This window comes from Eumetopias jubatus, unplaced genomic scaffold, assembly GCF_037043125.1.
Source record: "Eumetopias jubatus isolate StellerSeaLion01/CBP00866 unplaced genomic scaffold, mEumJub1_p1.0 scaffold_2, whole genome shotgun sequence".
Classification (NCBI taxonomy): Eukaryota; Metazoa; Chordata; class Mammalia; order Carnivora; family Otariidae; genus Eumetopias; species Eumetopias jubatus.
This window is the reverse complement of record NW_028274808.1, coordinates 144183728-144199834: the sequence shown is the minus strand read 5'-3', so window position 1 is coordinate 144199834 and position 16107 is coordinate 144183728. Positions and strand designations below refer to the sequence as shown.

Below are 16107 nucleotides of genomic sequence, written 5' to 3'. Positions count from 1 at the left end.
ATAGACAGGCTGCATGGTGTGTTCCCAAGCCTCCCCAGAACTTGAGGCTCCCAAGTGCTGCTTTTGGCTGGCTTCTCAGTCCTGTGGGTAAGCCCTGACCTGGCAAGGCAAATCCAGGTCCTCTGGGTCTGCCTCAGATATAAGCCTCAAGAGCTACATGCACTTGGAAGTGATTCCTGGTTGCCTGTCCTGGGTCATCAAAAAAGTTCATTCCTTGAATTGAGAGATGAAAAGGCCCAATTTCATTGTCAACTCCCATTTCTCATAGAGTGCCTTCAGCACCAGGGGTCGCTTCATCTGCACATTTGCATCCTGATGTCTTCACTGGTCCAGCAGCTCCATGTCATCCCCATGTCTGACTTTGAGTTTCATGATGCTCTCAATCTCATACAGCTACTGGGCCAAGAGGCTGCCCATGCACTTGTCTCAGTTCACCCTCGCCAGTGCTGCTTTATGGCCTTTCGACAGACTGCACAAAGTATTCCTGGCCTGTTCCAGAACTCAAGTCTTCCAGGTGCCACTTTTAGGTGGCTACCTAGTATGGAGGGCAGGCCTATATGATCCTGAATTTTAATTTCTTATTCAAGAAAGAAGAATATTGTTGTCTAAAAATAGTCATATAAAGCACCAGCCTCACAATAAACACTCAATAAGTTAGGTACCATTTCCTTGGGTTTGCTCCCAAGGCCTATGCACCCCCCACCCCTGGGACTTGAAAATGTGCCCAGCACTGGAACCAGGGCTTTAACCATTTATCTGAATTTGTGATAGTACATGTTTACCTTCCCTCCTGCCACTTCAGAACTTTGTCCGTGTCAACAGGCATTCCCAGGAAATGAGATCTGTACCAAAGGTGCTTATTGATTACTACAAGGCCTACATGGTATAATCTTGAAAAAAACAAGTAGATTGACATGACACATTTTAAAATCCAGTATTCATTAATGAATGCCATCCATTAGCAATATTTCTCCATTGTCATGAATTTCTTCAATTTTATCAGGGTCGTACTGGCCTAGAAAAAATATTCACCAGGAAAAGGTTAATTATTAATAGTAATTCCTTGAAAAGAGTATAAAAAGGATTCTTCAGTTCTTTCAGATGATAGAGCACCTTCTTTAAAGGTTCATCTGGAACAATGAAGACTCTTAGACCCATATGTTTTCTTGTTTTCTTCAGCTACGTTCAATGTCAAACTCTTCTGAGAAGTTTACTAGCTGCAGGTAGGGATCCTGTTTACAATCTATACATCCCATGTGCCAGGACATAAGGCATGATGACTACTAAAATATATATTAAAATATAAGGAAAGGCTTATCTTCCTCAGTGCTCATCATTGTCAACAGAGTCATTGGAAATTGCTAGAAATTAATTTGTGGAAGGGATGCAGAAAGAGAGCTAATATATTGAGGCAACACACAGAGGAAGATCTCGTTTTAGCCTTACTTCACTCTAGGTGAGGGAAAGATACATTTCAAACTTGTGTTTGAAATTGGGTAAATGATTCTGGATAAAGCAACTGTGTTTATAGTAGCAGGAATAATATTATGAGCTACATTCTTCAGTACCTATTCTGTGCTAGGTGCTGTGCTCGGCGCTACACATGTATGTTTCCATTTAATCCTAACAACTATCCAATGTGGTAGAGTTTATTTATTTTTTCTAGGTAGAGAACCAGAAACTTTGAGAGCTTAAGCTATTTTCCCAAGGCCACATTCAGTATCAGAGCTAGAAATTGAACTCAGAGTAACTGACTCCAAAGCCTTTACCCGTATCAGAGATGATAATAGTTTCTTTATTTAATAGAAAGCAGCTCAGCTCTCTAGAAGCTGTTAGTATAAGAAGATACTGTTTTCAATAGAGAACATTTGTGTGTGTGTGTGTGTGTGTGTGTGTGTGTGTGTGTGTGTGTGTGTGTGGTGAGTGGAGGTGTTATGAAAGATAAAGTTGATGAGTAAATCCAGAATGGGTGAGATATTGTCTTTGCCAAATGAAGCCTGGCAAAGTGCTAATGTTTATACGTCTGTTCCCAATGTTAAACTTTAATTTTCTTAGTATTCCTTGGATACGCTAGTAACTTCTAATATAAAGAGTTAAATAACCAAATCATGTTAATTAACTCAGGTGTGTCAACACAAGTACATGCAACTTATCTGTGGGCTAATGACAGATATCAAGTACACAATATATTTGAATAGAAATAAGTCATTCACAGAATGTAGTTTAAACACAAGTGAAGATAAGTCTGGTAAAATTTGTTTTAATTTTTGATGGCAAATAAAAAAGATCTGAAAATTTATAAGTGAATAAATTTGGATTTCAGAATTATAAATTTCAATTTTGAAAATATCCTCTTATGCAAACAAAATCTCATTTTTTTCAGCCTTGTGCCACATTAATAGCCAGAATTATCTGCAGGAGAACTTAAGAGACATGTGAGTTTTGTTATCAACATTCTCTTCTCTGAAATTTGAAATCACAATCATTTTGGAATGGGGAGAGGGCCAGTGATCTAACAATGATGGAGGAAAAGTTCTATTTTATCTTTAACACTCTCACAAGTGTTATGTTTCAGCGCCAGCATTATGGTTGCTCAGTTTCTTCAGAAATTAACTTATGAAGAAGTACAAACCGTAGCTGAAGAGTTGGTAGATGTTGCAGAGAAGTGCAAGATCCTCAAGTCACATGAGTCACCATCAGAATGCTCTCACCAATTGGTAGGTGAATCATGTTTTGCCTTTCTCTCTCTTATTTAAACTAAAATTCCAACCAAAAGGTGTTGTTATGAAGTGGGATGTTGAAGAATTAGTAGGGGATTTTGAGGCAACAATATGTATATCAATCACACTCAAAATACAACCTTTGTAGGTTTATAAGCCTACAGTTCTTCATTTCATCTCTGGGAAATCAGACTCAGAAAACCAAATGCTCAAGAGAATGAATTATAACGCAGAGGCCAACCAATTTGTTCATTTTGGTTGGTTGCTCTGCCTCTCCCACTGGAATACTATTATCTGACATCATATAAAGGTTCCTGGGAAATCAAAGTACTAATTTAAAAAAGTTTCTAAGAGTATATGAAAAGGAAGAAAGAAGTGAATATCATTATGGGCTCTTTTTCCTAGTTAGTAGAAAATCTTGGGGATTACTATTGTCTCATAAAGTATGTCTATCTTATGATGAGCAAATTCTTGATGAACACTAACATATTTGTACAATCTACATATGTTTTGGGGCACCTGGGTGGCTCAGTTGGTTAAGCGACTGCTTTCGGCTCAGGTCATGATCCTGGAGTCTCAGGATCGAGTCCCGCATCAGGCTCCCTGCTCGGCGGGGAGTTTGCTTCTCCCTCTGACCCTTCCCCCTCTCATGTGCTCTCTCTCTCAAATAAATAAATAAATAAAATTAAAAAAAAAACAATCTACATATGTTTTGGATCACTTGTCTCATGCCACATATTTTAAATTACAAATCAACAGTTTTCTTTATTGGTAAATTTTTTTTTTATTATTCCATCTTCTTGGGGCTAAAACCTATCTCTTACTAGACTCTTAGTGGACATAGAAAAACCATCAGTCTAATTAGAAACACATTTTATTTATTTTATTTTATTTTTTAGAGGATCTACTTATTTATTTTAGAGAGAGAGAGTTGGGGAAGGGGAAGAGGTAGAGGGAAACAGAATCCTCTAGAAGATTCCCTGCTGAGCGTGAAGTCCTATGTGAGGCTCAATCCCAGGACTCTGAGGTCATGACCTGAGCCAAAATCCAGAGTCAGCTGCTTAATTGACTGCACCACCCAGGCGTCCCTACAAACACATTGGAAATGAAGTGTTTCTGCCAGTCACTAGTCTCACTTATTTTATAGTGACTCCTTATTTCTACTTCAAAAGATGGCCTTTTTTTTCTGCCTTTATTCCTGAAATCTGGACATGTATGTTGTTTGCAGCTTACAGCATCCCACACATTTACTGCCACTCAAAGGTATTTGAAAACTAACTGAATTATTACATTTTCATTTGAATATTTGGCACTGAATACACACTGCCTCGGAGTTCAATTCTTAAAACAACTTCCCATGGAAACCAAACTAAAAACAATTAGGAAGCAAGGGAAGCAAATGACATTTATTTCTTGGTGGATAGTTATAAAAATTACCCTGATTTTATTAGGCTCTGGAATTTTGGCTTATGTTTAATACCTCTTAACAACTGTATGAAAATGAATTTGAAATCACAATTATTTTGGAAAGGAGAGAGTGATAAGTTCCATTTGGTCCATGTCTAGCATGTGGGAATTTAGACTTACATACCTAAAAAACTTTTCCTCAAAAGAGCTATGTCCAGGGATTATTAAATACAGAGTGTAAGATCATATGCTCAGTGGCCTTTTCTTGATAATAATTCTTTAACTTTCCTAGGAATGTAGATCACACATGCTTCCCCTTTAAATTATTATTTCCTCCTGCAGATGACTATGTTCCTAGAGCACATTTGTAATAACCAAGGAAAGGCTGACAAACAGAAGTTTTCTGACTGTTGCAATATAAATAACAAAGCAAGACTCAAGTGCTTCCTATTATACAAAAAAGATGATGCAGATTACAGTGATATATTCCAAATTCCAAATCCTGAGCAGATCTGTGAGATGGACAAAGTGAATCAAGTGTCAGTGAAGGAGAGGTAAGTCATTTCTCCTTGCCATACTCTCTGAAGAAGAGTGTTTTCCAATTTTGAAGACTGATCTTTTATATATATATGGGCCTCTGAGAACACAATGCTTTATTACATGAAATAAGGTAAAAATTTGACCTACAATATATATTTTTCTCCCTCAGAAGGACAATTACAATCTCAGTAAACCTGACAGGGCATGAAAATGTCTGTTTGTAGAAACATTAAAAATGACTAGGACAAAAAAATTTTAAAAATAATTTTTAAAAATTACTAGGGCAATATAAAGGACCCATTTCCTTAATGGTTAGATTAGTCAGACCAGTAGCAAATGATGTTGAAAGGTACAGCAAGTAGGCAAAGCATAATAAATGGAGTACTAGGGACAGAGAGCAGGTAATAGGTCTGACAAGAGGCTGGCATTTGGGAGATTCATCAAGGGATAGCAGAGAGGGTATCTGATAGGCATGGAGAGAGCCTGTCATTGGGAACCTAAGAATAAGTGACAATTGTAGATTAGACAGAGATGAGTTTTCTACTCATAATATCTGATTCTATAATTCCCACCTGGAGTGGACAGCATTATAGCAAATGGGTAGGCAAGCTCCTATTTTGTTTTCCTAGTGAACATAGAGGTCTATTTGTAAAGGGGTGCGAGCAAGTGGCTAGGGTTTAGAGGCAGGAAACCAATGCCTAGAGAGGTAGAAATGATAAGAGAAACGAAAAACTTTAGTTCTCAGGGAATGCAATTCTAGCCATTTTATCAAGACAGGCTCAGACAAAGGGAATAAGACAATGATCTGATTGCTGGTTCTAGAGGGCAAGGAGGATGGTAGTGATTTGATTTCAGATTTGACACATGAAACTTTAGACCAGAGATGAATGAGCGGACAGGGTGACTTGATGTTGCATAATGTAAACTCCTTTAATTCACCCATGTGGGGGCAGAATTGCCCCCAGACATTACTGAGCCTTCAAGAAGAAATTAATTGGCCCTAGCCACTTAGGTAGAAAGGACTGGGGTGTCTGGTGGCTTAGTCGGTTAAGTGTCCAACTCTTGGTTTCAGCTCAGGTCATGATCTCAGGGTCTCAAGATCGAGCCCTGCGTCGGGCTCTGCGGTCAGGGTGGAGTCTGCTTAAGACTCTCTGCCCCTCCCCACTGCTTGCATGCATGTGTGTGCATGCGCGCTCTCTCTCAAATAAATAAATAAATCTTTTTAAAAAAGGGGGAAAGAAAGAACTAAGGAATGGGGACTGGGCAGGTTCCAACTTGTCTGACATCAGGGGCAACCAGATGGGAACCAAAATATGACCCAGCTACCTATTTACTGTAGTGCTTTCACTCTAATAGAGAATTATAAAATCAGGTTTGGGTTGAATATTCAGAGGTTACAAAATCTAACCAATACTCATGCAGTGAATCTAATCTCTTCTTGAATATTTACAATGAAGTCAATATTAAGGAATTAGTTTAAATGCTAATCTTAATTTATGTGCAGACAACTATAATTATTCAAGGAAAAATAATTTTCTAATTATTTGTCTCATACTTATAAAGCAACAACTTCATTTAATTCTCAACCAAGGAAACAGTAACATATATCAGAGCTGGCTGGAGAAGTCAGCTCTTTCAGATTTTTCACAATATAGCATAGTCTACAAATACACAAAACCATAGTTATTGTGCCTTTGGATTATCTAAGGAATTTTCAATAGCAGTTTTAATTATTGTAAGCCTCTATTGTAAGTCTGACTATAGAACCTGACTTCCAATCAAGCGTGACCCTATGTTACCTTACAATAGGGACATTCCATTTTTTAAATGGCTCTAATTATTAGAAAGCTTTTCCTTATACTAAGTTAAACTTTGGAGATTCGAAATTGGATTGGCTCATATTGAATATTTTCTAAGGGAACTGTTACTGTAGCACAAAAATAAACCCTTAATTCAGCATACACAATAAAGAGCAGAGGTATTGAATGGCTTTGGTGAAATTTCATATTGACCAAAAATTTTGCCTTATGTTGGGAGGCAGGTGTACGTTGATAATATCAGTTCTGCTGGTCTGTTCTGTTTCTACAAGTTGGGCTTGAGAAACTCTGCTGATAGAAGCCTATTGACTAAACTTCCAGGGGTTTGGGGCCCCTTGGTGAGAATGAGGAAGGTTTTTTGGGAGGAAGTGCGGACGGACTTTTCTAAGTCTTGCTAATGAATAATGTTCAGTTCTATTATTTGGCCTATTTTTCTCCCTCCATGATTTGTGGATGATTTTTTTCTTTTATAGGTTTTTAAAAAGCAAAAGTAATAATCCCAGGATAAGTTAACTTTAGTTTGGTAGCAAATAATCTCTAATTTTCAGCAGCTCAATATAACAAAAGGTGTTTTTTTTCCCCCCACTCATGCTATCTGTCCAATGTAGATTGGTAGGAGGTCTGCTTTTCATAGTCACTTAGGGACTTAGGTTGACAAAGTCACCATCTCAACACTTGCTTCTTTGATTACTATGGCAAGGGAAGGGGATGATAATAAATCATGCATTGCTTCTTAAGCTTGTTTAGAAGCAACACTCATCATTTCTTCTCACACATCATTAACCAGCAAGTCCCATTGTCATACGTCACCTCAGAAGGGGTGGGAATGCACAATCCTACCATTTGCCTGAAAAGGGGGATCTGGAAATCTCTGGTAAACAACTCTGATGGCCACCACCTCGGTCATCCACCCACGAGAAAAGATTTTGTACTTTTAACCGAAAGGAAATGTTACCACGGGATTGCTACACACCAGTTGTCAGATAAGGTCTCTGTTGATGTTTGGTTAGTGCTTCAGGTCTCCTGCAAAACTCCTGTCTTCTGTTAGGGCACCACTCTTCCCTATCTGGTCAGAGAGCAGCAAGAAATACTCTTCTGATGAAGTCACATATGGATATAGTCCCTGACTCCAGAAACTCTAGCCACCTTCTTGGGTGGGATTTTGTCTCTTAGACTCTGTAGCACTCAGGAATGTCTATTAAAATATGTTAAGCATTTCCTTGGCTATTTGTCATGAGATATAATTGCTTTTTCAATCGTTCCAGGGAAGGCAACAGTAGAAATTTTTCATTTGACTTCAGCGGTTTCTGCAGCTGTATTCTTCTCTGGGATCCCAAAAGGACTTGGCGTTAGATTCCAAAGGAGCAGGCATACAGATTTATGTATTATCCAAGGAACTTGGGGTGGGAGCAAGTTAACACATGAACCAAGTCCCTATTCTTTCTATCACTTCCTCCATTATCCTTTCCTTTCAATGTTGAAAACCTGGTTTTCTGGTGTCACCCTTTTTCTGGTGATATTGGCCTACTTTACAGATATTATATCATAAACTTGAATTAAGGATAGTACCATAATAATCAGGATGGACTAAGCTGTGCTGTGGTCACAAGGAAATCCTAAATTTATAAATAAATCCTAAAATCCTAAATATTGGCTGAATTCGGTAAAGATTTCTTTTTCATATCATAGTCTAAATTGGGTGGTTCTCTTTGGCTCTCTCTGGCTCCTAGTTGAATCCTGGGCATGATTTTTTTTTTTTTTTCAGGCCTGACAATAGGCAATTATGGATCACAGGCCTCAGAGGGGCAAGCTGCCCTTCCCACACCAGACTGGGACAAAACACATTTCAGTCTCTGAAGGAGCTGTAGTCAAGGGCTGGGTTCCTCCCTCCCCCCATACCAGCCATGTTTTTGTGCAGAGCTTCATTCCTAGCCCAGCCCTGCTGTGACTTCCTCACTGGGGGGATGGAGGGAGAAACTTGGACAGACTTCGGTGCACTTTGGTTCAGCACTCAGGACTTTCCCACTCCCAGTCCTTTTTCCTCTTCTTCCTGCCCTGCCCCAGGGTCCTTAAAACCACAGGAGTCTTTTGTTTGGGAATCCCACAGGAGAAAGCCATCCCCGAGTCTGTGGTGCTCTACCTCATCCTCGGCCAGTACTGGTGTGGGATCATGGAGGGAAAGTGGACAGGGGGAGAGGTTGGGGAGTCAGCCCTTTCTCCAGTTCAACCTCTTGCTCAAACTATCCCAATAAATGATTAAAGTCTTGAGTATTAGTTTTATTTTGTTTTAGTTGGCTACTCTGACACTTGGCAGCTCCTCTTTCTCTAACTTGCCTCAGCTCCTGACAATTCTCCAAGGGGTAACTCGGGAATGCCAGATGTTTCCATCTCTCTATTATCTGAAGCATGTGTTTCCCAGGTCACTGTGAAACAGAAAAAGAGAGAGCAGGGAACTGTGCTGAGACATTAACAGCCACACCTCAGAGTGGTGTGGAGCATATTCATTCATATTTCATCATCCAGAACTCAGTTACATGTTCTCAACCTAACTGCAAGGGAGCCTGGGAAAGGAGTCTCACTGTGCACACAGGGAAAGAAAATGGCTCTGTGTGAGCATTGAGCCAGTTTTTGCCTATAATGTCATCTTGATGAATGTTTTTGCATGTGTGTCTGTGGGGTCTTTTGAGCAAGCTTTGCAAAAATAGGAGGAGATATGTATTACAACTGAAAGGCAGAGCTGATGCCCCGGCTCTTGGAGTGTGAGGAATGAATGAACTAGAGAGGGAAATAAAGACAGGGGGCTTAGTAACAACCAAAATATTGAGGGGCTTATCTTGGAGGACAATGGCCTTAACTTTCCCAGTCTAGAAAGAACTTCTGGATGATCTTGAGAGACTCCTCCCCCATCACTAATAGATTCTAAATTTAATCCTCCTGCACCAGCTGTACAATCTGGCATTTACAATTCAGTTTGGACTACTGAACTTTCTATCTTCTACTTCTTATATAAAAATGACAAGTTTTAGTTACTTTTTCTTTCCCCACCAGCCTGGAAGTTACAGTTGGTCATTTCATGAGCATTCAGTGAATGTCTGACTAACTTCACAGTGATCTGTCCAGAGTGGCGTGAACATGAGATGTGTTTACGTATCATGCTACCTCATCTCTTTCACCATGAAATTCTAGAAGTCCAGGTCAACAAAACTAGATGAAGAAACAGTGTTGGCACATATTCTTGAAATCTAAATTACACAACTTCATATTTTCCAAATTACAGATACATTTATGAAACGTCTCGAAAGCATCCATTCTTGTATGGACCCACTATTCTGACCATGTCTGCTTGCTATGAAACAGCTATTCAGTCATGTTGCCAAGAAGAAAATAAAACTGAATGCTTCCAGATAAAGGTAAAATATTCATATGTCAACTGTTATTTAGAGCCTTGCTCTGCAAAGTGTGGACTGTGGACGAGCAGCATATGCATCACCTGGCAGCTCATTGGAAATGCAGAATCTGAAGTTCTTCTCCAGATCTACTAAGTAAGACTTCATTGTAACAAGATCCTGAGGCAATTCATATTGTTATTACAATTTGAAAAGTATGATTTAGCATAGACATTACTTCATCATAAGTATTTAATATTCAAGTTACTATTGTTGCACATCAAAACACCCCAAAATTTATCGACTCAAGCCAACAACAATCATATTATTCTCTCTCATGATTTCTGTGGGTCAGGAGTTCAGGAAGGGCTATCTGGGCAGTTCTGGCTCATGATCTTTCTTGTGGTAGAACTCTGGGGAGCTGAAGCACCTGGGGGCTAGCTCAACATCGCTTTCTTCTCATAGAGTCTCAGGGCCTCTCCACGTGGTCTCTCTGCCTTGGCTAGTTTGGGATTGCCCACAGCATGGTAGCCTCAGGACAGCTGGATTGCTTACATATAGCCAAAGTCTTCAAGAATGCATATTCTAGTGGCTAAAGCAGAAGCTACATGGCCTTTTTATGAGCTAGCCTCAGAAGTTACTTCTGTCATATACTATTGGTTGAAACACCATAAAACCTCACCGGTTTAAAAAAGGAGAGTATATATACTGTACCTCTTGATGGGAAGATTGTCAAAATCTCACTGTAAGAAGAGCCCAGGATAGAAGATATCGCTGCAGCCATCATTGGAAAATACAATCTATCACACTTAATTTTAACCATGTGGCCTTTTCTCTTTCATTGAAGAGATGTAAATCAGTGATTAGTTCTAAGATAAAAGAACTTTTCCCACATCTCCTTAAAGGTTTCAAATATCAACATAAAATGACCATCTTTACTAGAGAGGGCACCAGATGGATTTTCCAAAGGTTGTACTGAAATGAGTAGTAGTTTGATAGTTATTTTGATGAATTCCTCAAGACTAAATGCAGTGCCACTTTATTCTTACTGTTTTCTTTGATCTTCTCAGTGCAAATTTGTCTCATATTCCTCAAAACCCCTATTTCTCTATTCTTCTCAACCCATTTTTCCTATCGAGCTCCTCATCATCTACCTTGGCTAAGAAATTAAATAATGTATCTAGAGAGTTTCTGTCACATGCTCAGTACTCAATAATTATTGCTGTTATCATTAAAGATATTATCATTATCATAGAGAACTTTACTATATTACCTCCCTCTCCATTTGTCTCCTAGTGACTTTTTCAGAAATCAATTCTGAATTCCTAAGCAGGACAGTCTTTTTTTTCCTTTTAGGTTTATATTAATGAAAAACAGAAAAAACAAATGATCATGCAGACTTATATCTCATTACTTCACATTTCTAAAGAATGAACTTTTTTGTGGAGGTTAAGCTTTTTTTTTAAAGTAAGTTGTGCTTACTCTTTTAAGTTTTCTTAATCTTAACCCTTCTCAGTGGAGAATTTTCCTTAATGTATAACATGCCCCTATAAAGTTAGCCAAGAGTTCTTCCCTCTTCTACCCTACTTTATGATCTTTCCAGTATTGCTGCTTCCTGGATATCCATTCCTAATGGTTCTTGCTTATTCCTCAGAGAAAATGACATAACCAAGTGTGTAAAAATTGTGTTTATGATTAGAGAATGTGCTTTATGAGTTAAGTCTTCAGAGACTCTTGAAGAAGTAGACAAGCTTGTTTGTACTAGATTTTAAATGCGTATACTACAACCAAATAAGGATTAAAGTAATAATTACATTTATAATTAATTATAAAATATAATTAGTTATATTTAATAATTACTAAATTAAATTATAATTATTGTGCTAGTTTTGTGGTTTGAATATTGCCTTTGTATATATTTTTTAACTTGTTCTTAAAAATAGCACTGTAAGGGAGACGAACCAGGAGAGATGATGGACTCTGAAAAACAAACTGAGGGTTCTAGAGGGGAGGAGGGTAGGGGGTTGGGTTAGCCTGGTGATGGGTATTAAGGACGGCACATTCTGCATGGAGTACTGGGTGTTATGAACAAACAGTGAATCATGGAACAGTACACCAAAACAAATGATGTAATATATGGTGATTAACATAACAATAAAAAATTAAAAAAAAATAGCACTGTAAGATATAGTTAGCCAAAGTAAAAATAATCTATGGTCATTATAATGTTTTAAGTGAAACTACAGAGCTGTTCTGAAATTTTAAAATATTACTAATATTCCCAGCACACAGAGATACCAATTTTAGTATATTTCCTTTCATTCATTTTTCCATTCACAGATTTTATTTTGTACATTGTTGTGATCACACTGAATATCTAGTTTTGATTTGAGATTTAAATATATCTACTTTTTATTAGAAGTATACATTTTGTCAAAATTAATGTGCCATTATTTATTTTACCATCACTCTGCTGTTGAGACATTTTATTTGTCTCCAAAATGTTGCCATTGTCACAAAACATGCATGTTCTTCTTTTTTAATAATTGTGTTTTTATTTATGTAGAAGAATTTATTTGTGATAGTTTCCAAAGTAAAAATCCTGGTTTAAAAATTATGAACATATTTGGGGGGGACTTCATTAATGTATATTGCCGAACTGGGGCATATATTTTAGATAAGCAGTAGGAGACATGTCCAAGATGACAGAGCTAGTAACTTGATAAAAACAAAATACAACTGTAAGACTTTATTGAAATTTATTCTTGTGGCTCTCTGGATTTTTGTTTGCTCAATTTCATGTCTTCTTTTTATTCCAAACGTTTGAGGTTCTAGAACAAGTGATCTCTGGGAAGTAAGATGCTATTTTATAAAACAAACCAACCAACAAACAAACGACATTGTGCTTTTGCATTTGGTCTCTTTTAAATAAGACAGTAAGGACTTTCTAATTTTGAGGAGATAAACAACTTTTCCTTTTCTTTCTTGTTTACTAATGACAAGAGTAACTTTTGCTGTTACAACCACATTTCTTTGATGAGTGTTTTTCTACTTATAGCTAGAACCCATCAGAAAATACGTTAGAGAAATATCTTTGAGGCATCACCATTTATGTGAAATTGGGATTAAATTCAACCACAAAGTAGCAAAAGCAGTGTAAGTTACTGATTGACATATGTGAACTCTGTTGCTGTTGGATCACCCCATTTGATCAAACTCATTTGAAAAATCATTTTTTTTTATTTAATAATGTCTCTCAATGCAAACCTGCTTCCTTTCTCTACACCTATGCTACTTGCCTTTTCAATAGGGCACATAGAGCCAGGCTTGAAACTACACAATCCTCATCTCTGTCCACTGTCTCCTGCCTCAGTTTCTTCCATCTGCTCAGACCCCTTATCTCTGCCTTAGCGCACAAAAGATTCTGTACATGAAGATGCAGGCTCTTAATTGTTCCACCTGATAAAGCCTGGCAGACAAAATGTATTCTTTTCTCTGGGAAGATAGGAAAGATTTTGGCTCTAGTGTCATGCAGAACAGAAAAATCTAGTGGTGTTTTGTGGGTGGGGATGGAAGAGTATGGGGTGAGGAGAATTTGATGTTACTCAGTGTGCCTCTTTCCTGGCCCAGATTGTATTTCTGTCCAAGTTTACTGTGAAGGGATGTATCCTTCCTTATATCACCTTCTTGCCTAATCTGGGACAGCATTGGGCTGGATGGAAGCTTAGTTCTCTTTATAAGGCAGGCCCATTTTCCCGATTGCCAGAGAAATTTTGGGGATGTTGCTCAGTTGTCAACGGGAGAAGCAAGGGAGACCCAAGACTCTTAGAATTATTGTCTTTATGTCTTTATGTCTTTATGATGAAGAATTTTACTTGGAAAGTCAGGTCAGATAAATATATGTCTTTATGATGAAGAATTTTACTTGGAAAGTCAGGTCAGATAAATTTCCAAATTATCCATCTAAGCAACTCAGCTTCTTAAGTGATCATTTCAATGATGAAAATGACTATATTTTGCATGATTATGAATTGAATGGTGTTTGTTTTGTGATTTAGATCTTTGTGTGGCTCTGAGTTCTATCGTTGAAGAAATGGAAGGCATTTAAAATACACTCTCTTCCTCCTACATTTGCAAATGTGTTTCTATTATTTTGGTTACTCAATGAACTAGAACTAATTTTAGAAAGGATTGAATTCAAAATACGGTTTAAGATGTACTTATTTTTCTTTTCAGGGAATTGGTTCTGCTGACTAAAAAACAACCCAAAGCTGACTTTTCTGAAATTGCCAGGCTGGCTGTGGATATTAAAAATCTGCATCAGACGTGTTGTGAAGGAGATGTAGGAGCATGTGTACTTGGCAGGGTGAGAGCCTCTCCTTTCTTAAAACTCACCTCAGTCTTGAAAATCTTGCAATTCCTTTTTTTTTTTTTAAGATTTTATTTATTTGAGAGAGAGAGAGAGGAGAGAAGCCTAAGCAGGGGGAGGGGCAGAGGGAGAGGCCGACTCCCCCTCCCCGCTGAGCAGAGAGCTCAAGACGGGGCTCAATCCTGGGACCCTGAGATCAAGACCTGAGTTGGGGGCAGATGTTTAACCGACTGAGCCACCCAGGTGCCCCAAAACTTGCAGTTCTTAAACAAAGGTGACCATGGTATGTCGTGAATCTAAAATAAAATAATGAGCATTTCTCAATCTTACCAGTGGAATTACCGGTCATGTCTCCCCTCCTGTCTCGTCCCACCTCAAGCAATGATTTTTTCTTCCTCCCTCCCCTACTTCTTTTCTCTCCCCACTGCTCCTTCCCTTCCTTTCTTCCTTACTTATCCTGTCTTTCTTTACTTCATTCTGTTATTCTTTAATTTTTAGAGCTGACCTCTAATTTCCTTCCAAACTGAGTTTATATTTTGTTCACCTTTGAATCCCAAGCAAGTCCCAGAATTGCAACCCAGAGCCCCAGGCCACATCAGCCTGGAGGAAAAAAGAAACATCAAGACAAAGATGTGGTCTTGGGGTTTGGGGGCAAGAACTGCCCCTCATCCAAGTGTAAAGTCTCTAAATCCCAGAGAAGGGAAAATTGTAACTGTCAAAAACCCAATGAGGCTTTGGTAAATCAGAGGTTACAAGTCATGTTCTTATTCATTCTGCAAGTTAGAAAATTAAATAATGTTTCATCATGATAAATAAAATGCAGCAACAAAGAAGGACTAGTATCATAATTTCATGGGGATGTCCATGACTCTTATGGACAGGAGCCCCCACCTTCAACTATTTTAGTCCCATTCCATGAAAGATTAAGGAATATGAGTAACTATGGGAATTAAAATAGAAAGGCATTGCATAGACACTCAGTAACATCCCTCGGATTCTATGTCCTCAACTATTTACTTTGTTGGAACAGAGTTGGGGTCAGGCCACAGCTCTTCTTTGGTACCTATTGTGGTTGTCAAATCCGTGTCATATTCAGCCCGACCACTGGGAAGGGTGGCCGCGGTCACCGTCCCTTTCATCCTGGAGATACACAATATAATGTCATTCTTGAACTTCTCTCTGTATGGCAGGAATCCCAACTAGTTCTGGAAGAAACACTCCCCTCCATACTTAGAAGGAGTCCTGGCCTTTCAGGACAGGCAATTAGAATGTTATTTATGTGAAGATTAGGTGAACTTGGGGGGAAGAGAAAAGAGAAAGTGGGGGCCTGACAGACTCAATCATAATTAAAACAAAACAAAACAAAACAAAATCTCTAATATCCTTTAGCACATAAACAATACCTGTGCCAAACCAGCAACTCCATTTATAATTCTACACCTTGTCAGGAATGCCAGAACAATCGTTAATGATTTCATTGTATTAGCTAATATTCGCAAGCAATATAAAATAACTATAAATGGGGGCTCCTGGGTGGCTCAGTCAGTTAAGCGTCTGCCTTCAGCTCAGGTCATGATCCCAGGGTCCTGGGATTGAGCCCCATATAGGGCGCCCTGCTCAGCAGGAGGCCTGCTTCTCCCTCTCCCACTCCCCCTGCTTGTATTCCCTCTCTCGCTGTCTCTCTCTCTGTGTCAAATCAATAAATAAAAACTCTTTAAAAAATAAAATAAAATAAAATAAAATAAAAAACTATAAATGGTTCTAGCATTCCTGTCTTGGTCCAGACTTTCATGGAAACATGTTTAAAGTTACTGACTTGAGAAAGGTATTGTGTATGTGTTAAAGAGATTTTTCACTCTTATTTTAGA

At 38.4% G+C, this 16107-nt stretch overlaps 1 protein-coding gene across 1 annotated transcript in view; it reads left to right on the top strand.

Moving 5' to 3' along the window:
* Nucleotides 1-1138: 1138 nt before the first annotated feature.
* The window catches only part of LOC114206713 (alpha-fetoprotein-like), a 44599-nt gene continuing 29630 nt past the window's right edge, over nt 1139-16107 (top strand). Inside the window, 7 exon segments of the mRNA XM_028100580.2 lie at nt 1139-1223; nt 2384-2435; nt 2576-2717; nt 4470-4681; nt 9762-9894; nt 12929-13026; nt 14107-14236. Coding sequence (XP_027956381.2) covers nt 1139-1223; nt 2384-2435; nt 2576-2717; nt 4470-4681; nt 9762-9894; nt 12929-13026; nt 14107-14236 — 852 coding nt within the window.